The sequence below is a fragment of the Castor canadensis genome, chromosome 17 (genome assembly GCF_047511655.1).
Source record: "Castor canadensis chromosome 17, mCasCan1.hap1v2, whole genome shotgun sequence".
NCBI classification, from domain to species: domain Eukaryota; kingdom Metazoa; phylum Chordata; class Mammalia; order Rodentia; family Castoridae; genus Castor; species Castor canadensis.
The window spans coordinates 17,236,425-17,256,966 of record NC_133402.1 but is presented as its reverse complement, the minus strand read 5'-3'; the positions used below and the strand labels follow the sequence as shown (position 1 = coordinate 17,256,966).

General features: G+C 44.3%; 1 protein-coding gene across 2 annotated transcripts; it reads right to left on the bottom strand.

The window, feature by feature from the left end:
- Nucleotides 1-1,187: 1,187 nt before the first annotated feature.
- Nucleotides 1,188-19,803, bottom strand: LOC109683403 (eukaryotic translation initiation factor 3 subunit C). Of its 2 annotated transcripts, none has more exons than XM_020159226.2 (21): nt 19,720-19,803; nt 19,447-19,599; nt 18,204-18,269; nt 17,927-18,116; nt 17,182-17,307; nt 16,970-17,024; nt 16,594-16,703; nt 15,944-16,071; nt 11,500-11,659; nt 11,280-11,383; nt 10,651-10,792; nt 10,345-10,470; nt 9,990-10,083; nt 8,891-9,081; nt 8,475-8,699; nt 4,571-4,934; nt 2,052-2,211; nt 1,884-1,949; nt 1,707-1,794; nt 1,442-1,604; nt 1,188-1,354 (listed from the first exon to the last, which is right to left on the bottom strand). In XM_020159226.2, the coding sequence occupies exons 2-21, from the start codon at nt 19,545-19,547 to the stop codon at nt 1,272-1,274; spliced, it is 2,742 nt and encodes a 913-aa protein (XP_020014815.1). In that variant the 5' UTR covers nt 19,548-19,599; nt 19,720-19,803; the 3' UTR covers nt 1,188-1,271. The 2 variants fall into 2 exon arrangements, with proteins under 2 accessions (XP_020014815.1, XP_020014808.1); XM_020159219.2 differs by having other exon boundaries at nt 19,447-19,587; nt 19,720-19,800.
- Between the last annotated feature and the right edge of the window lie 739 nt (nt 19,804-20,542).

The window sequence follows — 20,542 nt, the reverse complement described above, 5'->3', positions numbered from 1 at the left end:
GGTAAGCCACCAGTGCCTGGCTTCATTATCTTTTTGAGTCAGATCTATTCATGTTATTTTGTCTACTAAAGTTCAAGCATTAAAGCATTCCCTAGACAGGGGCCACTCAAGTCTCACCTCTCTCCTACACATACATATCACACCAACCACAATATTCCTTCACATCCCAGTCCTTGGTACTTGCTCTTTCTTCCTTAGCCTATAGCAATGCTTCTCAACCTTTATAAAAAATCACCTCTTAAAAGCTTCAATCAGATTCTTTGCCCCCACTTTTCTATATGTTATCCTATTATACTAAAATCCTTGCTAAAACTTTCAAAAAAAACAAAAAAACAAAAAAAACCTCCCAATCTACTGGGGACCAATACTTTTTATAAAATACAATAAATAGGAATTACACAAATTATTAGAAAAACAATCACAGGTTTAGCTGTCATAGCAACAGGTAATAGTGGAGCCATACTAGCCCACAGACAACCCTTCACACTGATCTGTACTAACTCTCTCTTCTCCCTGCCTGGTGAAGCACCATTCACCAACCCAACTCCTCAAGCTCTAATCATCCCTACTGCCTGTTACACTTTCCCTGAGTATTAGGTCCTGTAGTCACACTTTATTCAATACACCTATCTCTTTTCTTTCTGGGTTTTTTGTTTTGTCTTGTTTCTTCTTTGAGGTATGAAAGTTTGAACTCAGGGTGTCATACTTGCTAGGCAGGTGTTCTACCACTTGAGCCACACAGCCAGCCCTTCTTTGCTTTAGTTACTTTTTAGGTACTGTCTCCTATTTTTGCCTGGGACTGGACTCAGACCATGAGGCTCCTACTTCTGAAGTAGTTGGGATTACAGATGTGACCACCATGCCCAGATTATGGGTTGGGATGGGGTCTTGCTAACTTTTTGCAAGGACTGGCCTTAAACCATGACACTTCCAATCTCTGCCTCTAAAGCAGATGGGATTACGGTCATGTACCACCACACCCACCCCTCTAACTCTTTTATTCCTACTGTTGTAACTTACTACATCATTCCACTCTTCTGCTAAATTGTCAAAGAGTAGCAAACTCTTTGAAGTCAGAGTGTGTACAATTCATTCTGAGCCTTTGCCTGGCATATGTCAGAAGCCCAGAAATAGCAAATGAGCCCAGCACACCTCTGTAGCAACACGAAGAAAATCAGGAACTATAACAACTTTAAACAGACCTTTAATGACTGGGGTGGGTTTAGGACTGGCAGGTGAATGGTCTACCCACAGGGACAGAAGCAAAGAGCTCAGTAGGCTGTCTGAGACTGCTGTTGACGGTAGCCACCTCGGCGCATGTAGCCCTCGTTTTTGCGGTAGCCATCCTTCTGGTCTGCAGGAGAGGTGGTAAGGATGGGGAAGGCATGAGTACCCGGGGAAAAGCAGTATCCTGGGAGAGAAACAGGATACAACCACTCACCTCGGAAGTAGCCGCCATAGGTACCCTGCTTGTGGTCAAAGACCCGCTCATTATTCTCTACCAGGCTGCCCAGCTTCTCAGCCAGCTGCAGGGCCAGGTTTTGCTGGGCAGTGGGCTCAGTGCGGTGCATCACCACTGTCTGTGTTGGCTGGTCCAGGGAGGCCTGACAGGAGTGAGGCAGAGGAAGGAATGTGACATAGAGCAGACCCCTCCACTCCAGACTCTCCATAGCTCCACCTGCCCAATCACTGTCCCTGGCCCTCACCATCAACTCCTCATTAATGATCATCTTGCTAATGATGGAGTGCACGGTGGGTAAATCCAGTTCAAACATGTCCGACAGTGTCTCCATGCTGGGAAGAAAGAAGGCAGGGAGCAGGGGGCAGTTGGGACCCTTGAAAAGCAAGCTGGGGTTCCTCTGCATGCCCAGGGGCTGTCCTACCTGATGGAGTCATAGACACTGCTGTAGGTGAAGAGGTACGTCCTCAGAGACTCTTCCTGGATTTTCCTGTGGGGAGAGGGCAGAAAAGGCAGAGGTCCTTAGGTAAGGTCCTCAGAAAATCAACCAGTCTTTTCTTCCCTCCCCACCACGGTCACCCTCTCTGCTCACCTAACCAGCATGATACGGACTTTGTCAGCTTCAGGGAAGAGGTCCCACACTTTCCCATTCATCTTCTCATTAATGATGAAACTGTGACAGGTCTTCCAGTCACCCATCTTCATGGCCTTGGATGCAGCAACCACATGTTCCCTCATTGACTCAGGGGGACCTGAAGGTTGAGAAGGAGGTACGGATCAGAGAAACTTGGGATCAGGTCTTCTGCCCCATGAGCATTGTTCAAGAAGAAACATAGGCTAGAAGGGCAAACATTTAAACTAGAGATTCCCAGCTCTCCACTAAAGTCACGTAACATCTGAATATATTTATTTAGATTTGGACTAAAGCATTCCAGAGATGTGTGTCAGGGAATTGCTGAATCCCTTGAGAATGCTGACGAGGGAGTGTGTGCGTCCTCATGTGCATCATCCTGGGAAAACGGCCCACAGCTTTCACAGTACTCTCAAAGGTTCCTTAGCTGAAAGTCTAACACCTTAATTTCATTCTTACATTACCTTCGTGATTTCCACTACATCCATACATTGTTATCAGCTTACTGTTCCTGAAAGTAGCTCATTTATTTCCCTTAAAAAATTGAGTCTCAGAAAAAGAAATAACAGATTTGATGTGCTGGTTATAGACTCCAGCCCCAGATGCTGCCCTGAGATCTGAGCCAGAAATGTGGAAGCAAGAGGAAGTGGAATGCAGACCAATCCAAGTACAAAGCTCTTAAGACTGGAAACAGGCATCCATGAGCTCGGCAGACCCTACAATGGGCACAGTGAGCTCAAACGCACATCTGGATCAGGCTCAGACAGAAATATGTGAGTAGGGCTACGTGTAAGGAAAAATGCAAATCCCCTAGATTCGTCTCCATTTTAACATTTCTGAAAAAGGCAAGGTTAGAGGCTTAAATATTTTTTGCAGCACTGGGGCTTGAAATCAGGGGCTCTACCACTTGAGCTATGCCCCCAGTCCTTTTTGCTTTATTTATTTTTCAAAGAGAATTTCATGATTTTGCCCAAGTTGGTCTGGATGGCAATCCTAGGAACACCCGCCATGTAGCTAGGATTACAGGTACCAGCCACCACACCAACCAAATTATTGGTTGAGATGGGGTCTTGCTAACTTTTTGCTAGGGCTGGCCTGGAACTGTGGTCTTCCTGATCTCCACCTCCTGAGTAGCTGCAATTACAGATGTGAACCACTACACCTGGCTCCAAAGAATATTTCTATAAACATAAACACTAGTGCATGACTGAAAGAGATTTTTTTTTTTTTTGACAGCATCTTGCTATATAGCTAACCTAGGCTGGCCTCGAATTCATGATTCTCCTGCCTCAGCCTCCTGAGTTTCTAGCCACCACACTTGGCTAGAAACTAGCTTTTGACCCCATTATGAGTATAGAATAGTAGGGACTGTGTTGAATTAGAGTCCTTTCCCAGTTTCTACTTCAGCTCTCACCAAGGCTATCTGTAGGAGAAGGCAGGCTCAGGGTTGCCAGATCCACCAAAACCCTAAGGTTTTTCACAAGCTCAGATTCTCACTGGATGTTTTCCCATAAAATATCACCATGTAAACCAATCAAATTTGCCTAAGGGGTACTTGCACTTGAGCATAACTAGAGCATAGGGGATGTGGCTGTAGATGGCAAGTTTGGCTCACTCAAGTCCTCCCTCCATGCACCAACTGCACAGGAGGGACACAGGTCAAATGCCATTCCCAGTGAACACAACTTGCTCAGCCCCTGCGTGATTAGGCCTTTTAAAACTGACCAAAGTAGGGGGGCTGGTGGTGGGAGAGTATTTGCCCAGCATGTGTGAGTGAGGCCCTGAGGTCAATCTTTACCACAAAAAAAAAAAAAAAAAAAAAAAAAAAAAAAAAGATTAAAGAAGCCAATGTTAGCTGGGTGCCAGTGGCTCATGCCTATTCTAGCTACTGGGAAGGCTGAGATCAGGAGGACTGCAGTTCAAAGCCAGCTGGGGCAAACAGTTCATGAGATCCCCATCTCCAAAATAAGCCAGAACAGAATGGACCAGAGGTGTGGCTCAAGTGGTAGAGTGCCTACTTTGAGAGCAGGAAGCCCTGAATTCAAACCCTAGTCCCACCAAAAATAAAAAAAAAGCCAATGTTACATTCTTGAAAGAAGAAACTATTAGCTGCATTAAACCTGGCCAGGTCACTTCAATTCTCTGTGCGCCCCAGTTTTTTCATGAGAGAAGAGTGTAATGAGAGTACTTATACTGGGGGCTGGGGTGTGGTTCAGTGGGTACAGCGCATGTCTAGTAAGTGCAAAGCCCTGAGTTCAAACCCCAATACTGCCACAAAAAAAAAAAAAAGAAAGAGAAAAGTACTTATATTTACTAATGCAGATTAAATGAGTTATTTCTAAAACACTTAAACAATGCCAGGCAGAGGTAGTGTCACTAAACCAAGGAGAATTATCTGGTGGGAACTGTCCCCATTAACTCTCTATATGGTTACTCATGAGCAAAGATCAAAGGCACGCGCTGCAGAGCCCCACACTCACCCAGCAAGGGCTGCCGCTCGCCCACTCGCAGCTGGTGGTGGAACTGCTTGCTGATCATGCGCCTGCGGGCATCGCTCTCATGGGCAGCCATGTAGGGGATCTCCAGGAGCATAGCAGACACCAGATACACACACTCCAGCAGCTCCAGGTTGATGTGCAGGTGAAAGGGCACCTGCCGGCGCCGCTCCACCTTCTCCTGCTCCTGGTTGCGCTCCTGTAGGCTGCGGAGCAACAGGCCCTGGCCCAACAGCTCCTTGGCCCGGCCACTCGACTGGATGTCCAGAAGGGCATTGTGCGCATCTTTGGTCAGGCCCTGGCGGAAGGCACAGATGCCCAGCTGCACCATGGTGCGGTTGTACAGGATCTAGAGGCAATGGGAATATACTCAGAAGTGACAGTCATAGGCAAGCTATTCATTTATTCAACTACACTGACAGTGCCCACTATGTGCTAAGAACAAAGACACAGCCTGGGCAGAGAACAGAGAAGACATCCATGGAGCTTCTGTTCTAGAGTTAGGACATGCAGGACAGAAATCACTCTATGAAGATGGTGATTCACACTAAGAAGAAAAATAAATAGGGGAAGGAAGTCTGTGTGGTGATGGAGGCTGGAAATCTGATTAATAACTAGGAAAAGCCTTATTTTGAAAGTAGTATTTGAATAAAGACGTAAAGAAAAGAGAACAAGTTATGCAGCTATCTACAGGATAAAGATCATCCCCTAGAAAAAGGGAAAGTAAATGCAGCGGTCCAGTGGTGGACTGCCCCAGATATACTCAAGGAACAGGAAGGGAATGTGGCTACGACTGGACAAAAATGCCATCAGGAGTAGGGGATGGCCAGAGGAACCTACTCACCAGGGTCTCTCTGGATGCCGTAAGACCAGCATAAACAGACTGAAGAGACATGAAGGCAGAAGCAGAGAGAAGGAATGGAAGTGCTAATAAATGGTGGATGTGGACTTTGAACAAAAATGACTAGGGAATCAGATGAGAGAAAAATAATTAAGGATAATGCCAAGATTTCTGGCCTAAGCAAATGGGAAAGATGGGTTTGCCACTAGTAAGATAAGGAAAGCTGCAATCTCAGCACTCAGAAGGTGAAGTAGGAGGATCTGAAGTTCAGGACCTACCTGGGTTACAAATCGATAGTCAGAAAAGAGAGAAGAGAGGAGAAACGGAAGAATGGGAGAAAGGGAGGGAAGGGAAAGGAAAATCCCATCAGGGCGGGGGAGGGACTCAGTGGTAGAGTTTAGCATGCATGAAGCCTGGGGTTTGATGCTCAGCGCTCAGGAAAAAAAAAAAAATCATACTTGGGGTGAAAAGCTGACTGTTTCCCCACTGAAACTGGAATAAGACAAGATGTCTGCTCTCACACTACTTTTTGTCAGCATAAAATATCTTAGCAATCTGAATCACTGCAATATGACCAAAACAAAGCAAAAAAAAAAAAAGAAGAAAGTGAGATAAAAATTAACACTAGCCTAGGAAAACATCAAAATCCAAACTCTGAGGCAGGTACAGTAGTACATATCCGTAATTCCAGCTACTGAGAAAGCTGAGGCAAGATGACCACAGGTTTAAGGCCAGCACGAGCAAATTATCACCCTTTCATTTTTTTCAGATCTTGTCTCAAAATAAAATTTACAAAAGGGCTAGAGATGTAACTCAGTGAGAGGGCACTTGCCTACAATGCACAATACCCTGGGGTCAATCTCCAGTACCACTACCAAAAAGTAAAATTGAACCATCATACATCAGGGACTATCTGTAGTAATAAAACTAAACCTACAAGCAAATGACATAAGTAGAAAATAAGAAATCTGTAAAATAGAGCAGAAAAAATAAGTCTACAAAATGGCAGGCTACAAAGCCAATGAATAAAAACTGTATTTTTGTATACAATTAGAAAATGAGATTAAAAACCAACTGCATTTAAGCCAGGAGTCAGTGGCTCATGCCTGTAATCCCAGCTACTCAGGAGGCAGCGATCAGGAGGATCAGAATTGCCTAAAATTGATTTACAAATCCAACATAATCCCAGCAGGCTTTTTTTTTGGAGACATCAAAAAGCTTATTTTAAAATTTATATGAAAACACAAAAGATCTAGAATATCCGAAGTAATCTTGAGCCACGAGTGGTGGCACAGGCTTGTAATATCACCACTCAGGAGGCTGACAAGGAAGAGTTCCAGTTCCAGGTCAGCCAGGGTAAGACCCTATCCTTCCCCCACAAAAGCACAAAAGCACAAAAGCAGCAATGCTGACAGACTAGTGCATAAAGGTACGCCAACTAAGACAGTGTGGGACTGGCACACACAGATCAAAAAACAATGAATGAACAGAACAGAAGAGAAAGCCTACAGATACCTCTACCCTTAGAGTCATGTGGTTTTTATGCAATTATTCACAAAGGCACCAAGGCAATATAAAAGGAAAATAAAATATTTGCTACAAATGACACTGGTACAAGCAGAAAAGAAGAAAGAACTGCCTCCAATCTCATATCACAGGCAAAAATTAAGTCAAGATGAATCCTAAGTCTAAATTAAAAGCTAAAAACAGACAGACACTAGTGGCTTATACCTATAATCCTATTTAGTCAAGAGCAGAGATTAGGAGGATTGAGGTTTGAAGCCAACCTGGGCAAATAGTTCAAGACCCTATCTCAAACACATCCAACACACACACACATACACACACACACGGAGTGGGCGCTGGGAGACTGGCTCAAGTTGTGGGCCCTGAGTTCAAGCCCCAGTACCAGGAAAAAAAAAAAAAAAAAAAAAAAAACTAAAACCATAAAATCTTACAAAAAATTAATACTCTCATGCATGAATTTTGGTACATTTCTTTAAATAAAACCCAGAAAATACAACTATATATATATATAAAAAAAAAAAAACTTGATAAAGTAAGACTCCATCAAAAGGCATGACTAAGGGCTGGCAGAGTGGCGCTCGTGGTAGAGCTTGCCTAGCAAGTGTGAGGCCAAATTCAAACCCCCGTACCATCAAAAAAAGAGCTAAGAAAATAGGCAAACCATAGATTGGAAGGAATTCTTTTCAAGATCTAACATCTGACAAAGAAGTAGTTTTCCAGGATATGTAAGTTGAGAACTAGGGTGTAGCTCAAGTGTCAGAGCATTTGCCTAACAAGCCCGAGACCGAATTTAATTCAAAAAATAAATTAAAAAAAGTTTACCAGAAGTAAAACAACAAATAGGAATGCTGTTTAAAAACCACCATGACCACCCAACAGGTTCACCAAATGTTCTATATACAAATGTTTCTCAATTGTATTAAGTAACATTAAAAGGATCTATTATCTTAGACACATTTTATTATTTTCTCTATATGGAAAGTCCTCAAAAAATCACCACACAAAAAATTAGTTGGTCTGGTGTTATGGAACACTGATTGGTATGTGCCACTGTTTTGTAGTGTCCCATCACACTGCATTTTGGGTCCCTATCTTTCCTCCTTAGCTTAACAACTTCTTCAAGGGTCCTTTTCATCTTTCTGTATAAGATGCCACTGTTTTGTAGTGTCCCATCACACTGCATTTTGGCTCCCTATCTTTCCTCCTTAGCTTAACAACTTCTTCAAGGGTCCTTTTCATCTTTCTGTGTAAGATGATCACCTAGTATTCTGAACCAGAAAGCCAGTGGGTAAGGTAAATGTTGGCTGAACTCAAATCTCTCTCTATCCCAGAAGCATCTAATGCCATTAGAGAGAGACAGTACAAAATGTGTGTCAACATGGAAGAGGAATGTTCACATATGGGAAAGATCAAGTGTTTCCTTAGATCTGTGCTAGCCAGACAGGTGAATTCTGGCTAAGTCAGTTTGCCAGCGGCCTGGCCTGTTCTTCACCACCAGGACCAAATGCTCCCTCAGCCTACCTGCACTGGTGGGTCTGCATGCTGAATGTTGTCTTGCAGGTGGCTCATGAGCATAAGGTCGCGGGCCTGGTACCAGCGGGAGTGCAGAGCGTGATGGTAGATGTGGCAGAGGATGGCGCATGTACGGATGCGATCTGTGCGGTCCTTGGCATAGATGTACTTGCATAGCCTCTCCATCAGCACAGCTGAGTCCTCACCTTCATTTTCTGCCTGGTCTTGTTCAGACTGCAGGGGAAGGGAAGTTATTAGAGATGGATACCCAGCAAAGACAACTGCAACCAAATGAGACTTCATCTAGCCTCAATCTAATCCCAAGGATTCCCTCTCTGCTCCAACTCAGGAAGTTTCTGGGAAGAGACTTGCCTTTGCTTCCTAACAGGCAACCAGGGCAGAGCTCTCTCCAGAGAGCTTCTTACCTTTGAAGAGCCTTCTGGAGGGGTAAGCTGACGCTGATGGGCTTTGTAATCGAACTTGTAATAGGTGTGCAGGATGCGCCTCAAGTAGATGCGGCAGATCTCCTCAGTGGTGCCCTTCTCCTCCAGGTAGCGCTGCACACGCTCAATGATGGCACACACTTGTGCCTCATCTTTCAGGTGCTCCACGTATTCTAGCAAAGAAAGCACCCATCCTCATTCTCAGCAGGGCATCCAGGATTTCCCAACCAACTATCTCTAATCAATCTAGTTACCTCGGTTTGTTCTCTGCATTGCTCAGACAGGAGTCACTGTGCCCTGAAAATGCCATCCTCTCCCAGACCTACAACCTTGTAATTCCAGTTTAGGGGAAAAAAATCCCAATTACTAAACTTGCCCAGAAAGGGCCTGTGAGGTCTGGTGCTTACATTCCCTCCTGTGACTCTTTCCTGATCTCACTGTGCTCAAGCCACTTTTTGTTCCTAGAATATGTCAACGTCCCTTTCTGTTCCTCTGTCAGGTGCCCTCTTCTGCTAATTCTTCCTGACTGACTCCTTAGATCTCACCTCAAGTCATCCCTACTCAAGATGCCTTCTTCAATCATATAAAAGCAGCCCTCCTTCAGCCAGTATCTCTATTTAAATGTTTAATTCACCCTTCACATCATCTAAACTTATCTTATTATCTTGCTGTTATTGAATTCCAAGAGCACAGAAACTTTTGGCTGCCTTGTTCACCTACACTCGAGCTCAATGATTGGACAAATTACACACTTTTGCTGAGTAAACAGTTTTGCATTTTCCTATCCCACTGAGCCAAACTAAACGAGTCAAGTGAACTGATCCCTTATTCCAAATGGTTCTCAAAGCGAGTCCCCCAGAGCAGCTACATTACCTGGAAGCATATTAGAGATGCAACTCTTGGCCCCTCTCCCCAAGACTATTCACCAGAAATTATGGGAGTAGGGCCTGGTATCTCAACAGGTCCTCCAATGGGAATTCTGGTTTTTCAATCACATGTAGTGTAACCTTTAGAAACCCTAAAGTTAGTATTATTCACTGAACTTTCCCTCTCATGAAAGTCCATGCTTGCGTAGGCTCACCTTGGGAGTGAGGATCAGTATTTTGCATTATTTTGGTAAATTCTTCATCCATTCGTTCCACCAGAGTTAGAATACAGCCACGGACACGCAGCGGCTGAAGAGGAAAGCAAAGAAGGAATAAACAAATTAGTCCAGGGCTGATGGAGTGGCTCAAGCTGTAAGAGTGCCTGCCTAGCAAGAGCGAGGCCCTGAGTTCAAACTGCAGTGCTGCCAAAAACAAAACAAAACAAAACAAAAACCAAACCCACAAATTAGTTCAGATTTCTGTCCTAAATCTCAACTCTTTTGTCTCTACTGTGCCTTCCCAAAGCAAACAACATATGCCCTCAGCTATCCTACCAATCCTTCCCTTTACCTGATCAACATTATGCAGGTTCTCACTCTCTTCCAGAATGTTCTCTCCAACAAAGATGTTGGGATTTGCAAATAAAATGTCCATCAATTCATTGATGCAGTCCAGGCACTTCTGCCACATCTCCGGCTGCCAAGACACCAGATGGAAGAGTTAGAAATATGAGGTAGAATAAGCAGATGCCGCCTAAGAACCCCTCCAACAGGAATCCATAGGACCTTCACAAGAATGCCCATAGCCTCTGTGACTTAAGACATTAAGCATCTTCTCCTGACCCACCAACTGAGAGGCTCCTCTTTGTTGCCCTACCTTCATGTATGTGGCCAGGTTGGGGTTGTAGTCATAGAGAGATGCAATGATATTGAACTTGATCTTCACAATGACGCCCTCCCCCAGGTTGTTTTCAGAAGCAATCTGAACCAGCAGTTGCAGCAGCTCAATCTGGGTAGTACTGAAAGGGTACAGAATTGGGTGAGGTTTTGGGACAAATCAGAAGTTCTCATCCTCTATATTCATACAAGTATAGAAAAAAAGTCTCATCCTGTCACAAAGTTTGCCATCTTCAGACAAGCAAAGCAGCCTATTCCTGATACCACCATCCTCACCATCTGCACACTTGTTTCTCTTTTAAATTCCCAATGGAAACAGCAATTCTACACTGGTGTAAAATGCTTTCACACCACCATCCTCTTCAATCACTAATAACTAAAGGCAAACATTATTCCCATTTTAAAGATGGCAAAACATCTCCAAAAGGCTGAGTGGTTAGATCAAGCTCACACATAAACAGCAGAAAATGGAACAGTTATATCCCAAGTTTACTGTCATTCTGCTACAACACATAAGATTCTCTTGCTGCAAGGCTACTTACCAAGTCTCTCTGTTCTATGTTGTACTCTGAATTTTCACCCTATATCCCACAGTTCCATGAATCTTACCGATCAGTTCCCTTCTTGCCTCGTGCCTGTAAGATCTCATTTAGCTTCTTGATAACAACAGCATGGGTGATCTCAGTTCCCTTGGCAAACATTTTTGGTTTTTCCTAGACCAAAAACAGGAACCCAGTGTCACTTTAAGCTTCTTCCCACTCTAATCAGATGGGCACCTGTATGCTGCCCCAAATTGTATCCCAGTTCATTTTTACTCTGTAATCCTCACCTTAACTAGTGGCACTCCACCACGGACCCTTTCCCACTCTCCGCCTTCATTGTCCTCCTCCTCTTCATCTAGGCGCTTAGATTTCCTATCATGCTTCTTCTTGGCTTTGTCCTCCCGTTTCTTCTCAGCTGCCTTTTTGTCCTCCTCTGTAGTGGGTGCCCTGCCAGGAGACATGGGAGAGGATGAAAGACCAGTCCCCTCCCCACCTCTGAGAGTTCTTCCTCCCATAAACCACCTTTTTTCTCCGGAGTTATGATCTACAACAATGACCCAGAAGCAGAGTCAGCCATAACCATGAGTTCTAAGCATAAGTCTGCTGAACTACTTACCAAGGCCTGTCACATTATACCTGCAAAGACACTCAAGGTTAAAAGGAAGGGATGCTGACCAGGCCACACACAGAAACCACCTGCCATGTGGCTCCAAAACTACCTTCTAAGGTTTTCCAAAGAAACCACAAACCATCTAAACTTTTTTTTTTTTTTTTTTGCAGTACTAGGGTTTGAACTCAGGGCCTTGAGCTTGCTAGGCAGGTGCTGTATCCCATTCTTTTTGCTTTATTTTTTAGGTAGAGTCTCACATTTTTGCCTGGGGCTAGTCTAGACCAAGATCCTCCTACCTACAGACAGACTCCCTTATAGCTAGGATCACAGGTACACCACCACTCCCTGCTTATTGACTGAGATGGGCACGCCACTGGGGCGGGTAGGGGGGAAGGTCTAACATTTTGCTCACCTGACCTCGAACCTCAATCTTCCAGATCTTTGCCACCTCTGTAGCAGTTGAGATTACAGAGATGAGCCACTATGCTCTAAGTTATTTTCGCTCTAACCAGACTGACCTTTTCACCACACACCAACTAATTATTTTATACTAAAAAGAGGTGAATTTTTTTTTTTTTACTTTTGCTATTCCTAGACTATATGCTTCTCAGCCCTTTGTCCCTGCTTATGACAAATGACTAATTCTGAATGTAAGATAATAAGGGCTGGGGTGTGGCTAAAGTGGTAGAATACCTGCCTAGCAAGTGCAAACCCCTGAGTTCATACCCCAGTAAAAGCTTATGGACTCCCTCCCTCCCAATAAAAACTCACTTTACAAACTTGCAAATATGCAAGGTATGTTCATTAAATTGAAACTTCTTAGTCTACATCATCCCCAAAACTCTGAGATCATAGGAATTTATGCTGTTCTAAAGGCAGTGCTTCCACCAAACTTAATCTTCCCTGACCTAAAGGTTTATTCATAGTCCCTAAGGATACTGTGATTCATACCTAAAAAGCACAACAAATAGTTACCCTATGAAATTCTAACTCAAAACCCTAAAATTGGGCTCCACCCCACCTACGACAGATATTGGCATATTTACATGTTGTTAGAAACTAACAGAAAACAAATGCTTATGTCCTCAGTTATATATCCAACACATAGATGCAAGCTACATCTTGCATTAATACATAGCTATGTAAACTTAATACACAGCTAAGAGACCAAAGATTAGGACACCAACAAGAAGTCAAGCTTAAAACTACTATAACGTGGAGAGGAGGTGAAGCGGGAGGGCAATGGAGGGGTATCACCCCTGTACAACTATTATATGCTAATAATTAAAAAAAAAAAACCAAAAAAACCTACTATAAAGGACCATTTCATGTTGGACACCGGGGGCTCACACGTGTAATCCTAGCTACTCAGGAAGCAGAGATCAGGAGGATCAAGGTTTGAAGCCAGCCTTGGCAAGTGTTATTGAAACCCTACCTGGAAAAATACCCAGCACAAAAAAGGGCTGGTGGAGTGGCTCAAGGTGTAGGGCCCGAGTTGGAAAAAAAAAAGAACCACTGCACGCCTTTCCAAACACAACTACTAATCTAAAGCCCCTTGATAAATCCCCTTGTTTAGGATCCTAACAACCTGGACCCACAGTCTCAGTAGAAATTTGAGACCTCCCCTCCCCAGCCTCCTGAAGCACCTCTGAACTAGACAGCACCTGTACGATTTCACGGGCCAACCATGACATCAGATGCAGACAATTCCATCCAAAACCCCTCAAGATGTGTACCTGAAACAACAGATTTTCATTTGTTTCTGTGTCCTCCTGCTCTACTTCTTTTGTGTTAGTCCTTTGCACTCTTTTCTCCACTGTTAGAACTTTTCAATAATTAATTATCCAAGTTTCAAAACAACATTCTGTTGCCCACCAGGTATTGGTGGCTCATGCCTATAATTCTAACTACTTGAGAGGCAGAGATCAGGAAAATAAAGGTTCGAGGCCAGCTCAGGCAAATAGTTTTGGAGACCCCCCATCTCCAAAATAACCACGCAAAACGAACTGAAAATATGGCTCAAGTAGTACAGTGCCTGCTTTGCAAATGAGAAGCCCTGAGTTCAAAACCCAGTCCCACCAAAATAATAATAATAATAAAAAAAATAAACCATAGCAAAAAGGACTGGAGACATAGCTCAAAATGTAGAGAACCAGCATAGCAAGCACAAAGTTCAAACCCCAGTACTGCCAAAAATAAATTTATGCAGAATCAAAGAAACCAACCCCAAATTATATATGATTCCATTTATGTAAAGTTTTAGGAACTGCTAACTTATCTAGTGGTAGGAAGCCAATCAAAGTCAGGTATGGTGGTAACACCTGTAGTCCCATCTACTAAGGAAGCTAAGGCAAGGAGGATTGCTTTTATCAGGCATTTAAGGCCAGCCTATGCAACATAACAAGAAACTACTTCAAAAAACAAAAAAGAAGCTGGATACAGTTGATGTACACCTGTAATCCCACCTTCCCTGGAGGTAAAAGCAGGAGGATTTAGAGTTCAAGGCTGGTCCCAGCTAAAGATAGCAAGACCCTGTCTCAAAAACAAAAAATTGGGCTGGGGTCATAGCTCAAGTGGTAGAGCACTTGCCTAGCAAGTGCAAGACCCTGAATTCAAACCCCAGTACTGCCAAAAAAAAAAAAAAAAAAAAGTCACAATCAACAAGTTTAAGAGACAGATAATGAAACAAGTTAAACATGTCTATTTTGACAGAACATTTCAGACTCTAACAGATTAATGTATAGTTGTAAACCTTACAAGGGCATATGACAGTGCTTCCAGACCCTGACAACAGTGTTCTCTCTGAAGCACTTGGAGAAAAACAGTTCTTAACAAAAGGTCACCAAATGGCTGTTCAGACTATGTTAGCCTTCTCTAGTGTCAAGAACTTACTACCTCCTGAAGCAGCGTAACTCCTACTTCTAAAAGCAATGAAGCAACCAACAGAGCAGGACACTGCTGTCAGTACCCTTGGACTTTTACTCCTTTGGGGTACATGGAGGCAGGCAAGCATCACTTTTATTTCAAAGGCGGAAACTGAGACCTAAAAGTAATGTGCCCAATTTTGCACAGCTACTAAAGAATTAAAGCCTGGGGTCGGGCACTGGTGGCTTACACCAGTAATCCTAGCTACTCAGTAGGCAGAGATCAGAGATCAGAGATCAGGAGGATTGCAGTTGAAGCCAGTTTGGACAAATAGTTTGTGAGACCCTATCTCGAAAAAAACCCATCACAAAAAAGGGCTGGTGGAGTGGCCCAAGGTGCAGGCCCTGAGTTCAAGCCCCAGTACCACAAAAAAAAAAAAAAAAAAAAAAGAGAGAGAGAGCGTGAATTAAAGCCTGGGAGCAAATTTAGATCAGGAGCCTTCCATCCTGAGACTGTCCCAGTGAAGTTCTCAAAGGTTTGCTGTAGTCTATATCCTCTATACTAAGTTCTCAGGAAGGATGACCACTTAAAAAAAAAAAAAGGTGACTACAGCAGCAATACCACTGAGTTCTCACCAAATGCCAGTCCTAGACTGAATCACTTCCCTACGTCATCTCTCTGGGAGGCAGATGCTCCATTTTAGAGATGAGAAAACTGAAGAAGGTTAAGCAGCTGCCCAACATTATGCAGCTAACAGATGGCAGGGGGAGATATGGACCCTGTCCATATGCAATGGCTAATGTGGTTAAATATTTGGTCTCTGGAACCTTCAATTCATATTCAGGTCATATTATCAGCTTTGTGACCTTAGTCAACTAATACACATAACTCAACTTGAGCTCCTGGGAACAGCTGGTCTACTAGCTAAAAGGACTCCAGAGAAGGAAGAAGTAACAACCTTCAACACGATTAAAATCAGCTGGGCAGCAGGTGGCTCATGTCTATAATCCTAGCAACTCAGGAGGCAGAGATCAGGAGAATCATGGTTTGAAGCCAGCCTAGGCAAATGGTTTGAGAGACTTGAAAATACCCAACGCATAAAAGGGCTGGTTGAGTGGCTCAAGTGATCGAGCACCGAGCACCTGCCTAACAAGCGTGAGGCCTGGAGTTCAAACCCTACTACTGCCAAAAAAAAAAAGATGATTAAAGGCTTTCTATCCTTCCCACTGTACCCCAAATCCCACTACTTCTCTTACTTTTTAAGGAATTTTGAGGCCAAAACAGTTTGTTTCCCTTCTTCCTCCTCTGAGTCTGAGTCAGAAGACGTGGAACCTGTGTCCCACTCTTCATCATCTTCAGAATCTTCTGAGTCCTCTTCTTCATCCTTGGAGAAAAAGAAAGGATCAGTAGGAAGAAGGAAGGGAGACTGGTTGACGAGTCCTTCTGCTCTCCCTGCTGACACACTTCCTGTGGTTGTTGTGTTAGGAGTTCCAACAGACCATCAAGATCCAGGATACAAAGCTCCCAGGAGCAGAGCTGGATCCCAGTTTGCCCGAGCTCTCATCCAAAAACCCTATTTTCTCCAGGTGTAGTGGCACAAGTCTGTAATCCCAGCTATTCGGAAGGCATAGGTAGGAAGACAGAGATCCAAATCTGGCCTGTGTAAAATGTGAAAAATAACTAAAGCAAAAAGGAGTGGAGATGTGGTTCTAGTGGAAGAGTTCAAACCCCAGTACTGATAAAAACAAACAAAAACCAAGCAAAAATCCCCAAAAGCCTAGTCTCACACCAGACTCCACAAACTCCTACTCCTACTCCTACCCCTCCCAACCACAGGGTTGTATCACTCTTTTCTTCTTCCCAGGATCAAAGGCAAATTGTGCCCCAGCCTAACAATGGCTCTTACCTCCATCTTTTTGAGGAACTTGCGACTATCTCCTGAAGGAGTTTCAGATTTCTTCTTTAAGAAAGCTGCAGCACTGACTCCATCCTCATCTTCATCTTCATCTGAAGAGCCTAGTGGGAAAGGGAGTGGGAAAAAAAAGCTAGAATGTTAAGCTGGATGTGGCTGCACAAACCTGTAATCCAGTACTAGGGCAGCTGAGGCAAGGGGGATCATGGGTTTGAGACCATCCTAGAGCGCACAGTAAGACCATCAAAAAAAAAAAAAAATCAAACAGCAATAAAACCAGCAGAATGTTTAAGAACAAGAAGGAAGGGCAGCCGAGAAACCAGGCCAAGTGAACCCCTAACTTATCTGCAGTGAGGGTGTCCTCACTCACCTTCTGAATCCTCCTCATTCTTCTCCGCGTCTTCATCTGCAGACTGCTCAGGGTTCTGGACAGAGAGAAAGGAGAGAATACCTATTCCACCCCTTCACCTCAGTTTTGTAGTGATTCCTTCTGGAGTCACACTTCCATTTACTAAGGCACTTCTGCATCAGTCATGGGGTCACTGTTCCAATAGTTCAAAGTTTTCCCTCCAGCATCCTCACCTGCTTGTAGTTTGTGATATGAGACTCAAAATCTCGATTGTATTTTCTTATCTTCTGGCGCAAGGTGCTCAGAGCCTTGGCATTGTTCTTGTTCATCTTCTTCTTCCCTTCTTTATCCTCCCAAAGCTAAAGAGGCAAGAAAGGAAGAATATTGATTTGAGACTAAATAGTACAGTATTTCCTCTTTTTTTCAAAGGGGAGGGTGCACAACACTGGAGTCAGGACCTTGCACAGCTAGGCACAAGTTCTACTATTTGAGTCACATCCCCAACCCCCCAGATTTTCAGTTTGTGACTTTTTTTTTTTTGGGTGTTGTTTTGTTTTTAAAAGCAATCAGTATTTCCTAAATTTCAACCTTCACCACCACTTTTTTAGGTCTTATCTGTTCTCACTAGCTATTTTTTTTGAAGACGCACAGGATGGAACCCAGGGCCTTGTGCATGCTAAGCAACTGCTCTACCACTGAGCTTCATCCCCAGCCCGTTCTTTTTTTTTTTTTAAAGATCCTTTATATATCACCTCTAAAAATACAAAACCATTAATACAATACAAAACAATACAAAACCACAAATACGATCAAATTCTTGGCCAAAACCAGCTTCTCTCCTTGCTTTATCTTATTTCCTGTGTTCTAGGAAACTCTCTACATAATAAAGCAAAGAACCCAAGAACACATGAGCTCTGGCAGCAGGTTAGGAGCATAGCCAGGCCCACACCCCTTTCTGGATCCCCACAAACATCACACCTCATTAAGATAGTCCTCCAGGTCAGCCAGGATGCGAATATAGAACCGGGGGACACCTTCCTTGTCCACAATACTTTTGGCCTTCCCATACGCTTTTCCCAGGAGCTCAAACTCTTCCAGGCACTTAGTGACATCCCGAATCTTCATGGCATTGCGAATGGTCCGGATTAGGTTAGTGAGTTCCTCAAACCTGGATTGGGATCCAATAGCACATCACATATGTCCACAATGGAAAAACTCACCACTGCTCCCAGAGACTCCCATCACCCAGCTTCACCTCTTGTCCTTGGCACTTCGGACAACTCTCTTGGTATCTTCCTCATCCTCACTCAGCAACAATGGCCTATTTGGAAAGAACAGAGACCATTGATCTTCATTCCTAGGTGTCACTGTTCCTCGTCTCAAAACTGAGGCATTCAGATCATCCATCCACATCCATCCTCTTTCCGACTCTGGTTCTTCGTGGCCTCATCAAATACAACTCTACCTTTTATGTCTACTTCAGGTAAGGCCTTTTGTCAAACACTTGCAGTACATACAAGTGAGTATCCACTCACTCATGAATAAACAAGCTAGGATGCTTATTTACTGTGTGACTCAACTAATTATATAAAGGCACAAATCGTTATGGAAGTACTGAAGGAAAGAAGTAGAGAAAAAGGGCTGTAACCAGTAGAAAAAGATTTAAGGAGTTGGCACCCTTAAATCTACGGCCTAGAAAGAAACATTACCCAAAGTAGGAGAGACCAACAGCAGACAAAAAGTCACAATGGCTTTAACACCTGCATTGCTGGTATTTTTCTTTACTGAGACCAGAGCACGGCTCACAGTATTCAGCCGAAAGTGTCTCCATTCTTACTTTCCATTTTATTAATTTTTCTAAATATTTTCTATTTCACCAAAGTGATGTTGGCTTCCACCTGTAGCAGTGACATGAAATCAAATTCAAATTGGTGTACATATGTCAGTGTGTGAATACATATATAACAGAACAGGCACATGGCAAAAATAATTAAAGTAGTGTGTGCATGGCACAAGTTTTGACAACCAACATTCCACTGTCTCAAAAAGTAAAGAACGTGTTAAAGAGATGGGGGAAGGGTATTTAAGTGGAGGTAAACATAAGTGTAATAGATGTTTAAGAACCTGCCCGCGGAGCCAGAGGGCTGGACTTGGAAGGCACATCAGGGTACTTCCAGACACTAGCCAGGCATTCAGGGTTTGTGTGAGCAGTGTGAGGTCACGGAGAATTCCTTGGTGGTAGAAGAGCTATGGTTTGGGGGATTTCGATCCAGAGCGGGAGGGGAAGAAGGCACAGGGACCGCAACAGATCCAGCCAGCGGGAGATCTCCCCTCCTCGCCTCTGACCCTCGTGCTGGGTGATGGACTCCCACAGTCCACACCTCCCGTGTGAGGATGCCAGGATCCTAAACTCCCGTTTTTGGAACCCGCTCACGCCGCCGTCCGCACCGCACTTCCTGCCCTCCCGGGTGAACACCACGGCGCAGCCTCCAACTCACTGTTTGCCGTAGTTACCCCCGACCGGCTTAGTGACGAGCTCCTCCCCGGACAGAGACGACTCGGACTCGCTGTCCGAACCGGTGGTGAAAAACCGCGACATGGCGACGGTGCTTAGGGGCTACGGGCCCGCGCAGCCGGACCTGCAAGGAAAGCTGGAACGTCACGGGTCACGAGAAGGGTCCCAAGCCATCACCTCCAGAACCTTCACTATTCCTGCCTTTACCCCGGCCCGGTCCACCCTCCTGGAAACACAAGGCCCCAAAAATACCTACCAGCTGAGCTCGAGAGGCACAAGGCGAAGCGCAGACAGCGGAAACGCCGAGAAATGAAAAGGCGGGGGCCTTTGCGTCACATCCGGGAAGCGAGAGCAAACTACGCTGGTTGACTACAACTCCCAGTGGCGTTCGCGCCATGCGGGGGCGAGGGGACAAGCTCGATGCCGAAGTGCTGAGATTTTGGCAGGCTACTTCCGAGCTAAAAACCAAAGTACTTTGCGGCGGGGCGGGACAGGATGCACATCTGTAATCCCAGTACTGGGGAGGCCGCGGCGGGAGGGTTGCTAGTTTGAAGCCAGCCTGGGCTACGTTGCGAAACTGTAGCAAACAAAAGAAGCAAAAATAGCCTGGTCTCCCCCGAAACTGAAGAATCAGAATCAAAGGGTCAGCGGCCATGTGAGACTGCTAAATTTTGGAGCTAGGTTTAGCACAAACTTCCAGCCAGATCTTTGGGGTTGGAATACCAGTCTCCCCAAACTACAAAAAAAACAGGGCAATAGCCAGGTGCCGGCGGCTCACGCGTGTAATCCAAACTACTCAGGAGGCAGAGATCAGGAGGATCACGGTTCCAAGCCAGCCTGGGCAAAAAGTCTGCAAGGGCTATAGGCCCTGAGTTCAAGCCCCAGAACTGCAAAAAAAAAAAAAAAAAAAAAGGAAACAGAGATCTGTACCTACTAACAATAATGGCTGAATTTATGAGAAAACAACTGTAACATGAACAAATGTTGAACTGTGTTCTTTGTACTTGACATTTAAAAATAAGCGCGTGTATATATAGTACAGGTTTGTTTGTTTGTTTGTTTTCCAGTTCTGGAATGAC

Excerpts from the sequence above, each read along its gene's own strand:
- LOC109683403 (XM_020159226.2), bottom strand. The coding sequence starts at position 19,547 with ATGTCGCGGTTTTTCACCACCGGTTCGGACAGCGAGTCCGAGTCGTCT. Across the intron at positions 4,935-8,474 it reads ATGCAGACCCACCAGTGCAG|ATCCTGTACAACCGCACCAT; the intron begins GTAGGCTGAGGG and ends CATTGCCTCTAG. Across the intron at positions 1,605-1,706 it reads TCATTAATGAGGAGTTGATG|GCCTCCCTGGACCAGCCAAC; the intron begins GTGAGGGCCAGG and ends CACTCCTGTCAG.